We start from the raw sequence: 13,211 nt of genomic DNA, 5'->3' as shown, positions 1-13,211 counted from the left end.
TGGGTGACGGTCAGCCAGGTGCAGGGTAGCACTACAAGGGCAGAGAGCATCTTGCTGCCTTAGCAGCTCTGGACTAAAGCCTTCCACAACTTCACAGACCAGTGATAGGGGAAGGAGTAGAGGAAATCTCTGACTTAGGATATTTGAGTTGCAACATTCACAGATACCAGTGGACCTCGCATTACGGACATTCATAGATGCGATCAGACCATGAAAGCAGCTCACGTGCCCGCGGGGCACCGACACAGCTGTGCTGCTGTGGGCTCTAGGGTACAGTGCTCAGTTGGAGGTCGAGGTGTCTGGGAGCAAAGGGAAACGTGGTGGTGATGTGGAGGGCACTGCTGGGAAGCACGACGTAGTAACCTCGGAGACCAAAGTGAAAGTAATTGAGAGACTGGACTGAAGAAAAAGATAGCAGGCGCTGCTCATTCTTACGATGTGAATCATTCAGCCATTGGCACAATTTTAAAAAACAGAACAAGATCTGGGGGCCAGGGAGATGGCTCAGTAGAATAAGCACTATTCTAAAGAGCAGGACAAGATCTAAAGAACAGGACCAGGGGGCTGGGGAGATGGCGCAATAGAATAGGCACTTGCCTGGCTTATTAAATCCCCAGTTCCACAAAAATAAATAGAGAGATAGATCAGACAAACAAATGAACAGGGCTATGTGAAGTCTGCTGAGTCAGCAGAGGCAACATTGGTATCCAAATAGCCTGATAAAGTGATAGAGGAGATGGAGAAACTTCTCCATGTGTAGATACATGATCAATGTTGGCATGGAGTCCCACCCAGCTCAGTGCTTATTCAAGAGAAAGGTAGCAGCCTATCTGAAGGCTTGAAGAAAACATGGGATGAACAGGGTGCATCCGTTACTGTCAGCCATGGATGGCTTGACACTGGAGGCTAGAGCCCTGCATCACAGCGTAGAACTAAGTGGTGAGGCTGTAAGAGCAGGTGCCGTAGCTGCCCAAGTATTTCTAGTAACACTTAGAGAAATCATTGATGAAAGTGCTTATTTATCAAAACACCAGCTTCTCCACAAGGGACTCCTGTCACCCTGAGAGCCCCAAACAAAGCTTTGTCTCCACATTTCTATTGTTTCTTCTCCATGGGGTGATTTTTCACTGCAAATCAGTGTCAAGTGAGGTTACAGAACCAGAGCAGCTGAGGGGGGTGAACAGTGATGAAGGGAGAGTGGGGAGTTGTGGTAGAACTTCCCATATCGGCTGTGCTCCGCTGCCATTAGAGATGGACCTGCATGTAGCTGAGGTCATCGCCATCGATTCCCACAGGGAGCTCAGCTGTACCGTAACTCTCCAGTGTCATTCCAGGGGGTCGTTTCCTCTCAACAGCACTGTACTGGAGCAGATGCCAGAGCAAAGTTAAATCAGGAAAGAGAAAAAGTGGTACCAGGCTGAAAGCAGTGAAGCACAGCCATACTCTGTGGCCTGGGGCAGTGCCTCTGGGGATATGACACCAAAGCTTCTCTTCCTTTACGTTCAGAGAACCCAAAACTCTCCAGGATGCAGCCATGGGCTCTTCACCTGTTGCATGAAGAATAAGTCCAAAGCCTAGATTACACAGGCTACTTTCCAGGGCTGAGTTTTCCACCAACTTATCTCAGAAATGGAGAAGTACTTTTTAGAGAAATATTTTCTATTCAATGTTATTTTGCTGCTTGACAATGCACAAAGTCGCCCCCAATTCATGGATGACTCTCCTCCCAATATCAAAGTAGTGCATCTGCCAGGAACACTACAGCACGCATCCAACCTGTACACCACAGACTTATGGCAACTTTCAAGAAATAATTATTTATGTCTCTCTATGTGTCAGGCAGTGAGGGCATTTGATGAAACAGGAAAAACCTTGCAACAGTTTTAAGACTGTTAGATCTACAAGACCATAAAAAACTTGGCTTGGAGTAAGTTTCAGCTGTTACCGTGAGTGGGCTTTGGACAAGCCTTTGCTTACAGTTTATTCACGAAAGTCAAGGAATTTAGAAGATGGCAAGGAGTCTAAAGAAACCTTCAGTGATCTAGTGACCTGTAGCAAGGGCCTGGAGCTGCGTCTGCAGGTGCTCGACCTCACTGAAATCTCTGCTGTGCAGCTGAGGAGCTGACCAAAGAAGACCTGATGGGCCGAGAGCCGAGCAGAAGGATGAGGAGAGCAGAGAGCAAGACGCAGCTGCAGATCCAAAGAGATTCGCAACACAGGAAAAGCAGGAGGGCTTTCTTTACTTGAAGAGACACCATTAGATTTTGAGGCACAGGACCTCAGAGTAGAACGATAAACAGACTGCAGCACCTGTTCAGGGCGCCATCCTGTGCCAGAGTCATCTAGGGCGAGATAAAATGAGTCCGTGCTCAGACAACACCGGAGCACTTTTTCAAGAGGGCGGTCAGAATTAAATCCATCAGAAAGCCCCGCGCAATCCCAGGTGTGAGTGCAATTGCATTCGCCCTCCCGCTCCTATTGCTGATGGTCAGTCAGCAGCTCCCCCTCCCACCCACCCTCCCTCTATTTAGGCACTGTTCATTTTAGTTTGGGGGTGTTTCACTCTTGTTTTTTGAGACAGAATCTCACCACATAGTTTGGGCTGGCCTTGAAATCACTGTGTAGCCCACGTTGGCCTTCAACCTGTGGTGATCCTCCTGCCTCAGCTTCCTAAGTGCTGGAACTACAAGGGTGCCCCACCACACTTGGCGGTGGCTCTTCTCGTCAGCGCATGTCATGCAGTCCCCTGTGCGCCAGTTGCACTGTGCTGTACCACTGTTTTAAGGTAACTGTATAAGTAAGATATTGATTTACTATTTTTTATGCTTTACATTGTATGTTTCTGTCAGAGGAATAGAAGATTTACTTACAGGTGAGTCCAATTTACTTACAGATGAGTCCAAGATTTACTTACAGATTTGGACTTACAGATGAGTCCAATTTAGGAACTTTCTCCTGGAACAGAACTCATTCATAAATTAGGGACTTACTGTAAAAGATAAAGAATTTGGAGTGGAAAAGTACTGAGCCATTTTAGAGAGGTGCCCCAGCCAGCCTGGACCGAGAATATAGGTGCGAGGTAGGGGGCAGGAGTGAGCTCTCGCTGGAGCTCCCAAGACTGCAGTACAGGGACCGGCACCCGCTCTGGGCAGCCAGGACCTGCTGGGTGTCGGCGTGGTCGTTGCCTGTGCTTGGGCCTGAAGCGTCACACCCAGGATTTTGGTGCAGAACATACGGAGGGGAGGAGGGAAGTAGATAGATGATCTCTGTGGCTCAAAACTGGAATTGTACCACAAATTACCTTGCAGCTTGCTTTTCCCTTTATGTATGCATCCAGGCCACAAAACATGCACTTTATTCTTTTTTTAATGCCTATGCAATATATTGTTTTGTTTTGTTTTGGTGGTAGGAACCAACTTCAGGACCTTGCGCTTACCAGGTAGGCGCTGTGCCACTGAGCTATATCCCTGGCACTGTATAATATCGTATAGGCTAAGAAACAGTCCGTTCAGCAATTCCCCTTTTGGCATTCAGGCTATTTTTTGTCTCTGCCACAATAAACAGTGTCAAGGCGTGGATGAAGCATGTGGATCCTGTGTACTGAGTTATTTCTTTTGGGTATATTCCTGAAGTGGCAGAGTTGAACCATTAAACACGTAGTTGCAGTCTCAGTAGATTTTTTTAAATTATTTATTTATTTATTTGTGTGTGTGTGTGTGTGTGTGTGTGTGTGTGTGTGTGTGTGTCTGTGTGGCCAGCTCAGCCCACCAGGGGGCGGGGCTGGCTGGCATGTGGTGCTGGGGGATTGAACCGCGGTCCCTGTGCTTTGCTAAGCTTGTTCTAAGTAGGTGCTTTAGACCACTGAGCCATCTTACCAGCCCCTCAGTAGATTTAAATGATAAAGCCATTCACCTTTTCTTTATGAGAATGCCTTTGTCCTCTCACCTGTGAGAACTACTGTATGCTTTGATTTTTAAAATGTTTGTAGTCTGACGAATAGTTATACATTTCCATTTTTCTGGACTTGTGAGAGACTGAGCATCTTGGATTGTATTCATTGAATATTTGTATTTTTCCCTCCTGTCAGTTGCCTGATCTTTCCTTTTTTTTTTTTTTTTTTCTCCGAATGCCTTCAGAGCAGGTGTGGCTGGCTTGAGTTGTGGGGATCGAACCACAGCAACCTGAGCCTGACTGCTTTGTTGAAGCAGCCGCTTAAAGAACTGAGCTAAAGGGCAGGCCCCCTGCCTGATCTTTCATCAGCGTTTTTCTTTTGCTTGTTTGTCAAAAACCTTTGGAAGGTGTCAGTCCTGATCTGAGGGCATCTGCTGAGGTGAGACTTTACGGAAGTTAGTGTGACCTCCTTAAGAGAAATTGTAAAAATCAGTATTTGAAATAAGCGTCTCACTTGCCTTGTATTTTTCCTTCCTAACCATTTATCGTTTTTTTACTTCCTCAAGGGGAAAAAAATCAGATATTTTTGTTTCGTTTGTTTACACCTAAAATACAACATTAGAGGATAAAAGTATCGAGATTACCGCATAACTGTTCTCTAAACTCAGAACTCTCATCCGTTACAAATACATTGCCTTTAACCTCTCATGTGGCTAGTATTTGGGGAAGGGGTCATTTGAAAAACTTTTCATGTCTTTTATCTTCTCTCATCCTCGCAGCTGACTTAAACACATAAAACCTTATCATTCTCCAAATCATGAATAATCCCCCATCTGTTTATCATACTGGAATTTAACTGGATAGATTTCAGGTGCAATGTCTGCCAATGACATTGTCTAGCCTTGACATTAATGACTATTGAATCAAACCCCTCTGTAGGCTGAAGGGAACCAAATGAGAGGTGGTTGCCAATTGGTTAAATCATTCCAACCCCTTGAAACTTCTTCCTTTCATCTCCGGTCAAACTTTGGATAGCTAAGTGGAGTGTCACCGAAATTGGGACCATAGTAATACTCACAGATCCAGACCTGAGCCCCCCGTGGGGCAGGCTCCCTCCTTCCTTGACCCTTATTGCTGCCACAGTTTTGTGGTGTTCCAGTTTCAGTTTGCCTTAGGAAAAGCATCTTATCAACTAGTTAAGAAGGTAAAGAGTTTGCGGGTGTAGGATGAGAGGGTCTAGCTTTAAAGGCATTTCTCTCCTCATTGCCGAGCCCAAGATTTGTCAGCCTTGGCATGCACTGTGTTCCCTTTGAAACCCCGTTCCTCTCACTGCCCTACTCCAGTCTGACAAATTGATCCCAAGATCAAGAGGGATGAAAGAGAGAAAGATGAAAAGGAAGCCAAGGATCACATAAGAAGAAGCATCACAGAGTACAGGCTGAAAGGTTGGCAGTCAACCCCACTGGCATCTTTAATCCATGGGCACTCATAAAGGAAGAACTTGGACATTCAAGCAAGTGAAGGATTTTCTGTACATAGGTTGATTTCTTAAGAAAAGCGATGTTCCAGGATTACCCATCAGTTATATTGAAATTGATAATCTCAGGTGTCAATTTGAAATTTAAAAACAGAAGTGGGGAAGCTGCTGCTCTGGCTGATTTTGCCTCCTTTCCGTGTCGGAGAGTAGCCATGCCTCCTGACCCCTGTCCTTGAGTCACACTTCTCAGTGATTTCATCCTCTTAGTCTGGGTGGAGGTTGGTTTGGTTTTGCAAGCACAACAGAAGGCGTAGGGGGTTTTGAGGGCTCAGACTGTACATAGTTGATAATGATGATACTAAGAAGAGGCTTGTGAGGGCCTTCGTGTCTGGACTCCTCTATTCACCTATGCAGGTACAGCCCTCTGTTCATCCACTCAGTCATTAATCCCTCAGTAAACAGCTATTGCACATTTGCCACATGTCAGGCACTAAATGCTGGTGATTCCGAGACAATGGCTTGGGCTCTGCCTAGAAAAATATCCTCAGGGTAGTTAGAGGCAACCATGGATCCCAACAGTGGAAGGAAGCCTGGTAGGGGCTATGGGATGGGTAGGCTTGAGACCCCAAGAAGCCCCAGACAATGGATCTCAGGTAGCCCAGGAGGGGAGTGGAGGGCAATCTGAGCTGACTCAAGTGGAATACACTGGCCATGAGTAAGAAGAAGATGCAAAAGAAACAGCGAGAGAGAAACTAGAGCCAGAAATATGGTGCAAAGCAGGTAGTGAAGGGCTTTGGAAATGCCAGCAAGCCAGCAGAGGCCTTAGTCAGGTGTGGCATGATAACAGTGGTGTCTTAAAAGTGCCTTATAGCATCAGCTTTTTTAAAAATGGGTGCAAAGAAAGTCTCAGAAAGAGAGTAGAATAATGGTTAGCAGAGGCAGGAGAGGATGAAGAGAGGCCTGACAGGCACTGAGGTGAAGGTAGTACAAGGAATAACTCTTAATGACCTGTAGACTCATAGGGTAAGGATGGTTGAGAACATTGTATATTTCAAAAGAGCTAGTAGAGGGGCTGGTGAGATGGCTCAGTGGTCTAAAGCACCTACTTAGAACAAGCTAAGCTAAGCAAAGCACAGGGACCGCAGTTCAATCCCCTAGCACCACATGCCAGCCAGCCCCGCCCCCTGGTGGGCTGAGCTGGCCACACACAAAAATAAATAAATAAATAAATAAATGTTTTAAAAAAAGATTGTGTAAAAACATTAAAAAAAAAAAAAAGAGCTAGTAGGAAGATTTTGAATATCTCCTTTACAAAAATGCGGTAATAGGGGCCGGGGAGATGGCTCAGTGGAATAAGCACTTCCCTGGCAAGCGCAAGGGTCTGAGTTCAATCCCTGGTTCCACCAAAAAAAAAAAAAAAAAAGCGGTAATGTTTGAACTGATGAATACGTCAGTTACCCTGATCGGATCTTTACATGTTATGTACATTTATTGATTATTACACTATTTTGTAAGCATATAGAAATATTGTGTCAATTTTTTAAATTAAAATTATATATTTATTTTTAAACCCCCCTTTGTGCCCATGAGTCAGAGCTGGGCAGAGCTGAGAGCCGGAGGAATTGCGCCAGCTCCCAAGCCCTGCAAATGGCTGTGGTGGAAGCCTGAGCCGAGGCACTGGCGGAGGAAACGAAGGAAAGGGATGGATGTGTGTGCACCCGAGGAGGGGAAGCGTACAGGGCAGGGAGCCTGTTGAGGCTTGTGGGGTGAGAGGAGGAAGAGGTCCAGCATCTGGAACTAGATGTGAGGGAGGACTGGTGCCCAAAATAAGGAATACTGTGGACAGATTGGGACTGGATCCTCCCTTTGGAATGGTAATAACTAGGCAAACCCAGGAACTATGCAAGCAGACATAGCTGCTGGCTACTTGAGATGTGCTGGCCAGAAAGGTGGTCTGGAATCACCAGTTTGTGTGTGTGATGTGAAAGCTACTGACTCAGTAAGCATCAACGGCCTTGTGTCAGGCCCTTCTTCGTGAGCGTGTGACCTGCAGAGTCACACAGAAACACATGCTCAGGAGGACCAAAATCTGATTCAGTACCCTACTGTTGCCACCTTGAATTTCTCAGTCTTTAAGTAAGAAGCATTTATAGTTTGCACTGGGCCCTGAGATTACTAGAGAGTCTTGCCTGTGGTGACCACCGTCAAAGTGTTGGTCAGACTGACATGGTTCATGCTTTAGGAGTGTACAGGCTACAAATAAAGACAAGCAAGTCCTCAGTTAGCAAGTGTGAAGTGTTCTGTAGTAGGAGTACCAGGCTCAGGGAATGTGGAAAAGAAGTCTAACCTAGCCTTAGGGTCTAAGGAGTGAGGAAACGAGCATGCCCAGGAGGAGAGAGTAGTGAGACAGAGTCCCAGTGCTCAACACTAAAGGAGGGCTGGAGAAATCTGAGGAAGAAGGTCCTGGAAGGAAACCAGGGAAACCAGGTGGAGAGATGCCAGCAGCTAGGACTGGAAGAAACTGCCAAACGCTGCCTTACAGATCAGAATATGACATGTCCAGTCAGTGGAGCAACAAGGGGACCATTTGGGGATGCTGATGACAGCAGATGAAAACAGACAGGAAAGAAATGAATCTACTCTTGTTTGAAGGACGGATGGGAAGTACAGAAGTAGAGCCTTGGATAGCCTATTAATTGCTATTAATTTATGTATCAGCTTAATCAGAAAAGAGGACAGTCCCTAAGAATGGACTTTCAACAAGAAAAGTATGTTTGGCTTTGGTTTTGTGTTGCTTCTCTTTAAACACAAAGTGTATTGAGCAATTCTGGTCCCACAGACAGAGGTCCAGTGGAGACAAGTTGGAGATAACTGGCACTGGGAGGACTCCGGGGTGAGAAAGGATTGACTAGCACTGATGTGGGGATGGTAGAAAGGCGGCTGAGGGAGCTGACTTTCCAGGTGAAGGCCCTCTGGTCCACCTCACTCTCAAAATGAACATCTGCTGCCCCATAGTCCTTCCTGTGTTTCTCCTATCTGAAGTGCAAGGAGCAGCATAGCATCTCTTATGTTCTCTCATAGGCTCGTTTATTCAGCAGATATGCAGAGGGCTCCTGCTATGCCACAGCCACTAGGCTAAGTATTTGTAGTATGACCAAGGACAAGAGATAAGGGGCTTTGCCTTCTAGACATTTGGTCCTTGACCCAGTGGCCCCTTTTGAGCAAGGCCAGCTCCTCCCAGTGGGTCCCGCTGCAGAGCAGCACTTAGCGTCCTCCCTGGGTCTCTGACACCTGTCCTATACAGAAGTATGTGTACCCTTCTCTCTTGTTATTCATTCTCTTTTACTTCCTTCCATGATATCTTAACTTTTCTAGTGCACTTCTAGGAATAACCTGAAATTCAGGGCCCATGTAGAAAAAGGAGAGAAAAAGAGTTCAAACTGGCTTTAAGCAAAATTTTGAAAGAGAAGACTGCCTTTAGGGTGTATCACATAACAGCATTGACTCCAGCCTCTCTGGATCTCAAAGCACTGTTACTACTTTCAGATTAGAACCTACCCTAGATTGTCTTGACACTCCATCCCCTTTAAGTTCTCCAAGGTTCTCTGTCCTCTCTCAGAACCCTTCTTTCCTTACTATGGTAGTTCCCATACCTACTCTGTTCTTCCAGCTGAGAATTAGGACAAAGACTGTTAATTCACACTGATTTTTGAATGGTGGCTGTCTTAGCTACTTTTCTCTCACTGCTGAAACAGAATAGCTGACATCCAAAGATAATAGTGAAAAAGTTGATTTAGCTCACTGTGGCTCCAAGGTAGGGTACTGTGGCAAAGGAGCAGCAGTTCTTGGTGGCAAAAGACAGCAGAATCAACAACTGAACTTTAACAGCATTGTTCTGCCTTTTATGCTCTATCCAGGTCGCTAGGCTTAGGGCAGTGCCAGTCCAGTCAGTGGACTGATCCAGCAGTTATCCACTCTTAAGCCCAGCAGTCTTTTTTTTTTTTTTGCGGAACCGGGGATTGAACTCAGATCCTTGCATTTGCCAGTCAAGCGCTTATCCTACTGAGCCATCTCCCCGGCCCAAGCCCAGCAGTCTTAATTCCAGCATTGCACCACCAGTCAATAACACACACTGAATTTAGCCACCTCTGAGAAAACTCTGACTGCATGCGGCTTTGGGAGGACACCTAGACACAAACGCTAACATTCTGTCCATGGCCCCACAGAGACGCATGTGCGTCCCTGTATATGAAACTCACAGTCATCTCTATGAATTGCCAGAGTTCTAACGATTTTAACACTGATGAGTCCAAGTCCAGTCCAAGTCAAAATTTTCCTCTGAGATTTAAGGCAAACTCTTAGCGATGAGCCTCTGTACAAATGAAAAGAAAGTTAAACACTTCCAACATTCAGTGACACAAGCTAGACATTTCTATTTCAGAAGTTACAAAGGAATGGGACAAGTCCAAAATCCATCAGGGCAAACATTAAGTCCCGCAGTTCCATGTGCAGCGCCAGAGGCTGCGCCCCTGCAGCGCTTCCAGTGGCAGAAGCTCCCATGGTTTCTCTCTTGGGCGTGCTCTTGTGGAAACTCCCTCCTTGCAGTTTTGCTTACATAATCCACATTCCTTTTTTCTCCAAACCTGGGGTCTGCACCGCACCTTTGGCTCACCCTCACTGATTCACACACTTCCCTCTCAAGCACACACTTTCTGGCCTCCAAAGTTTTCTGAAGTCTGTGTGGAAGGCTTTCTGAACCTACAACCCTTGCATTCTTCATGCACCTAATGCCAGTGCCACATAGGTGATGCCAAGGTCGGCTGTCAACTGGAGCAGTAGCCAGGCTTCCCTCTCTTGGCTGTAGGGGTCCACTGCCTGGATTGCTGGACACTCTGAATCCAGTACTGAGGAACAGATTCTCCATGCTTCCACCATTCTGGAACATGGTGTGGTCATCACCATTCTAGAACAGTGTTCCTCAACTGTCTCCTCAAAGTCTTCCACTTTCGCAGTTTTGAGGCTTCAAAGGCTGGAGTCCTACTGCTTCCTGTGTTGCCCTCAGGCCATCTTTTCGATTTTCCTCTTCCTTCTCAGCAATCAAGATTTCCTCTGCTCCATCTTTGACATCTACAGCTTTGCTGGCGCTGTCTTTCTAGCAAATGCGCAGTGTTTTAAATCAGTCTGCTGGACTCTTCGTTCTTGATTCTCAACATAAATCTGGCTACAAGTCCCCAACAGAAGCCATGCCATTGCTTCAGCATTCAACCACCTTGAAATTTTTTCTACCAGATTAGTCTACCACTCTTAATCTCAATCTCAGGCAAAGTCTCTGGACATGAACAAAACTCAAACTTTCTGATAAGCCATAACACACATCATCCAGAGACCGATAGCCAAGGCAGTCTTCCTTACCAGCAAAAACTTCCCAAGCCTGGTCTTTACTGGCAGGATTTCTATCAGCCCTCTTGGTCTTCTGAGCTCTGACCATAATCTCCTGTAAAGAACTGCCAAGGCATTCAAACCCTACTTTTTCATCTAGTATCTCCAGACCTTTTCAGACTCTTCCCACGAGCCATTTTTGAAGGGTCCTGCACCACATGGTTAGGTATAGTCACAGCAAGACCCCACTTCTCTGGTTCCAAGTTCTGTCTCAATTATGTTTCTCAATACTGAGACAAAATACTGACACCCAGAGTTAAAGGAGGAAAGGTTCATTTGACCTCCACTTCATACAAGTTTTAGTCTGTAACTGGCTGGCTCCAAGGCAGGGTGGCACATGGCGGACAGCCAACAGTTCATGGTGGTTGATAAAGCAAAAATGGCAAGAGCAAAAGGAGCAAAGAAGCTCTTTCTGCCCTTTTAGCTTATCCCGACTGCTGGGAAGAGAGCAGGGCTGATCCAGTCAATGGACTGATCCAGCATCACCCACCCTTAATCCTAGCACCCTTAATCCCAGCGTGGAACCATGAATCAATCCTAAACTCTAGATTGAGCTACTTCCTGAAAAGTCCCATCTAAAATACATGGAGCTTTGGGGAACATATAGAAACAGACCATGACAGTGGATATGACCCTTGGGAAGGGGATATAATAGTGTTTTACAAGTGATTGTGGGTTTTTTTTTTTTTTAAGGAATCTTTGTCACATTTTATGCAACACAAAGAAGTGATTAAAAATATTACAGCAAGAGACATCCTCTTCCCAGAATTAGCTCCCCTAAATTTTTCTGTTTTCTCCCAACTTCTCCTTCTGGAGCTGTAATTCTCCAAAGCCTCTAAGATTTCTACCTCTCTCAGTTCCTATAATGATAGTAACTCGGGCATAGGTAGCGGGGGTCAGGGTCATGGCCATGCTATTCCGGGTCATGACCACCTCTGCAGTTGAAGAAGGGTGTCCAAGGGATTCTTGGCACAAAAAAGCAATCTCCCCTAAAATCAGCAAGAATCCAGAGCTGATGTCAGAACTGAATTCTGTGTTTGTGGATTTTGCAAAAACGTGGACCCAGGTCCCTGGCTCCTAATTCCGGGGAGCTGTTAGTTTCCTATAAAACACAATCCCCTAAACTATTTTCATTTGTCATAAGAGTAGCAACCTTCTGCAGTGACTGATGGATCAGTTGCTACAAAGTGGCTGACAGGAACCACTTTGGAATCAGGTCTGAGAACAGGTGGCCCGACCAGGACCGGGGTTGAGAAGGGTGCCACACAGCTCTCTCCTGGAACATTGGCTCTAGGAGCCGAGCTCTCAGAAGTCCTTCGGTCGCCAAAGGCTCTTGGGCACATGTTTTGAAGTTTGTGAGTTTTCTGAGCCTTCAGATGCCATGAGAGTTACTTTCTCTGCACCCAGGATATGAGCCTAGAAACTCGAGAGTGTAAACCAGAGGTTTTTGGATTTTCATGTGCTTATGAATCAGCTGGTGCGTTGAGTCTGGGGCACAATTTCAGCTTCTGCGTTTCTACCACACTCCCAAGAGAAGCCAGTGGGGCTGCCCCGGGGTCTGGAGTTGTCCTGTCCATTACAATGAGTGCTAGCCACATGGGACTACTTGGAGTTAAACTAATTAAAGTAATATTGGAAAGTTAGTTCTCCTGCACTCACCACTATTCAGATGCTCCGTAACTATATGGCTGGTGGCCGCCGCCTTGGGCTGCACACGTAAGAGTATTTTCATGATCAGACAAGACTCTGCTAGATAGACCTGAAATACAGTGGGCCGCCCTTGCGTCACTCACTCACTCACTGAGCATTTGCTGTGTGCTGAGTGCCGTGCTTGGCGCTGAGGCAGTGAGGCATTGGTTGTAGCTAGCACGGAAGGAATCGGGGCTAGTAGAATGCCATACACACGGACGGGCTGCATCCAACACAGCACGAATTCTGCCCAGCAGGTGGGAGATGGCCTCCCCTGGCATTTTGTCTCTGGTCCAAACCAGGCTGTGGTTGTCATGGCGTCGGGGACATAAGAGATTGGCTGCTGACAATGCATTTTCATGTTTCAGGGCCATCATTATCAGGAACGGAGAAATCATCCCCATGTCTTCAGAATTCACCCCGGAGACCGAGCGCCAGAGACTTCAGTACCTGGTAAGAATCATGTAGGTTTGGCTGAAGGCAGCGGCCTCAGGATAGCACCAGTGCTGCCGGGAAGAACAGTATGCTGTGACATGGGAAGGACCCACCGCAGACAAGCAACATATGGTCCTGACTCCCCCACACACACCTTCTGGATCACACGTCTCGGCTCCGTGTGCGATGACACACGACACCTCCGTGCATTTATTATTGTGGCTGGTTTTCTCCCATCTGTGACCAACTGAAAACATAGCGTGCTGTGTTTCTCGCAGTG

General features: G+C 46.4%; 1 protein-coding gene across 1 annotated transcript in view; it reads left to right on the top strand.

Annotated features, from left to right (window-relative positions):
* Ppm1h (protein phosphatase, Mg2+/Mn2+ dependent 1H) overlaps positions 1-13,211 on the top strand; it is a 289,195-nt gene that overhangs the window by 193,658 nt on the left and 82,326 nt on the right. Inside the window, exon 5 of the mRNA XM_004641643.1 lies at positions 12,865-12,949. Coding sequence (XP_004641700.1) covers positions 12,865-12,949 — 85 coding nt within the window. The remainder of the gene's footprint in view (positions 1-12,864; positions 12,950-13,211) is intronic.

The sequence above is a fragment of the Octodon degus genome, unplaced genomic scaffold (assembly GCF_000260255.1).
Source record: "Octodon degus isolate 3935 unplaced genomic scaffold, OctDeg1.0 scaffold00139, whole genome shotgun sequence".
Classification (NCBI taxonomy): Eukaryota; Metazoa; Chordata; class Mammalia; order Rodentia; family Octodontidae; genus Octodon; species Octodon degus.
The sequence above is the reverse complement of the archived record's forward strand: the minus strand, read 5'-3'. Positions and strand labels throughout refer to the sequence as shown.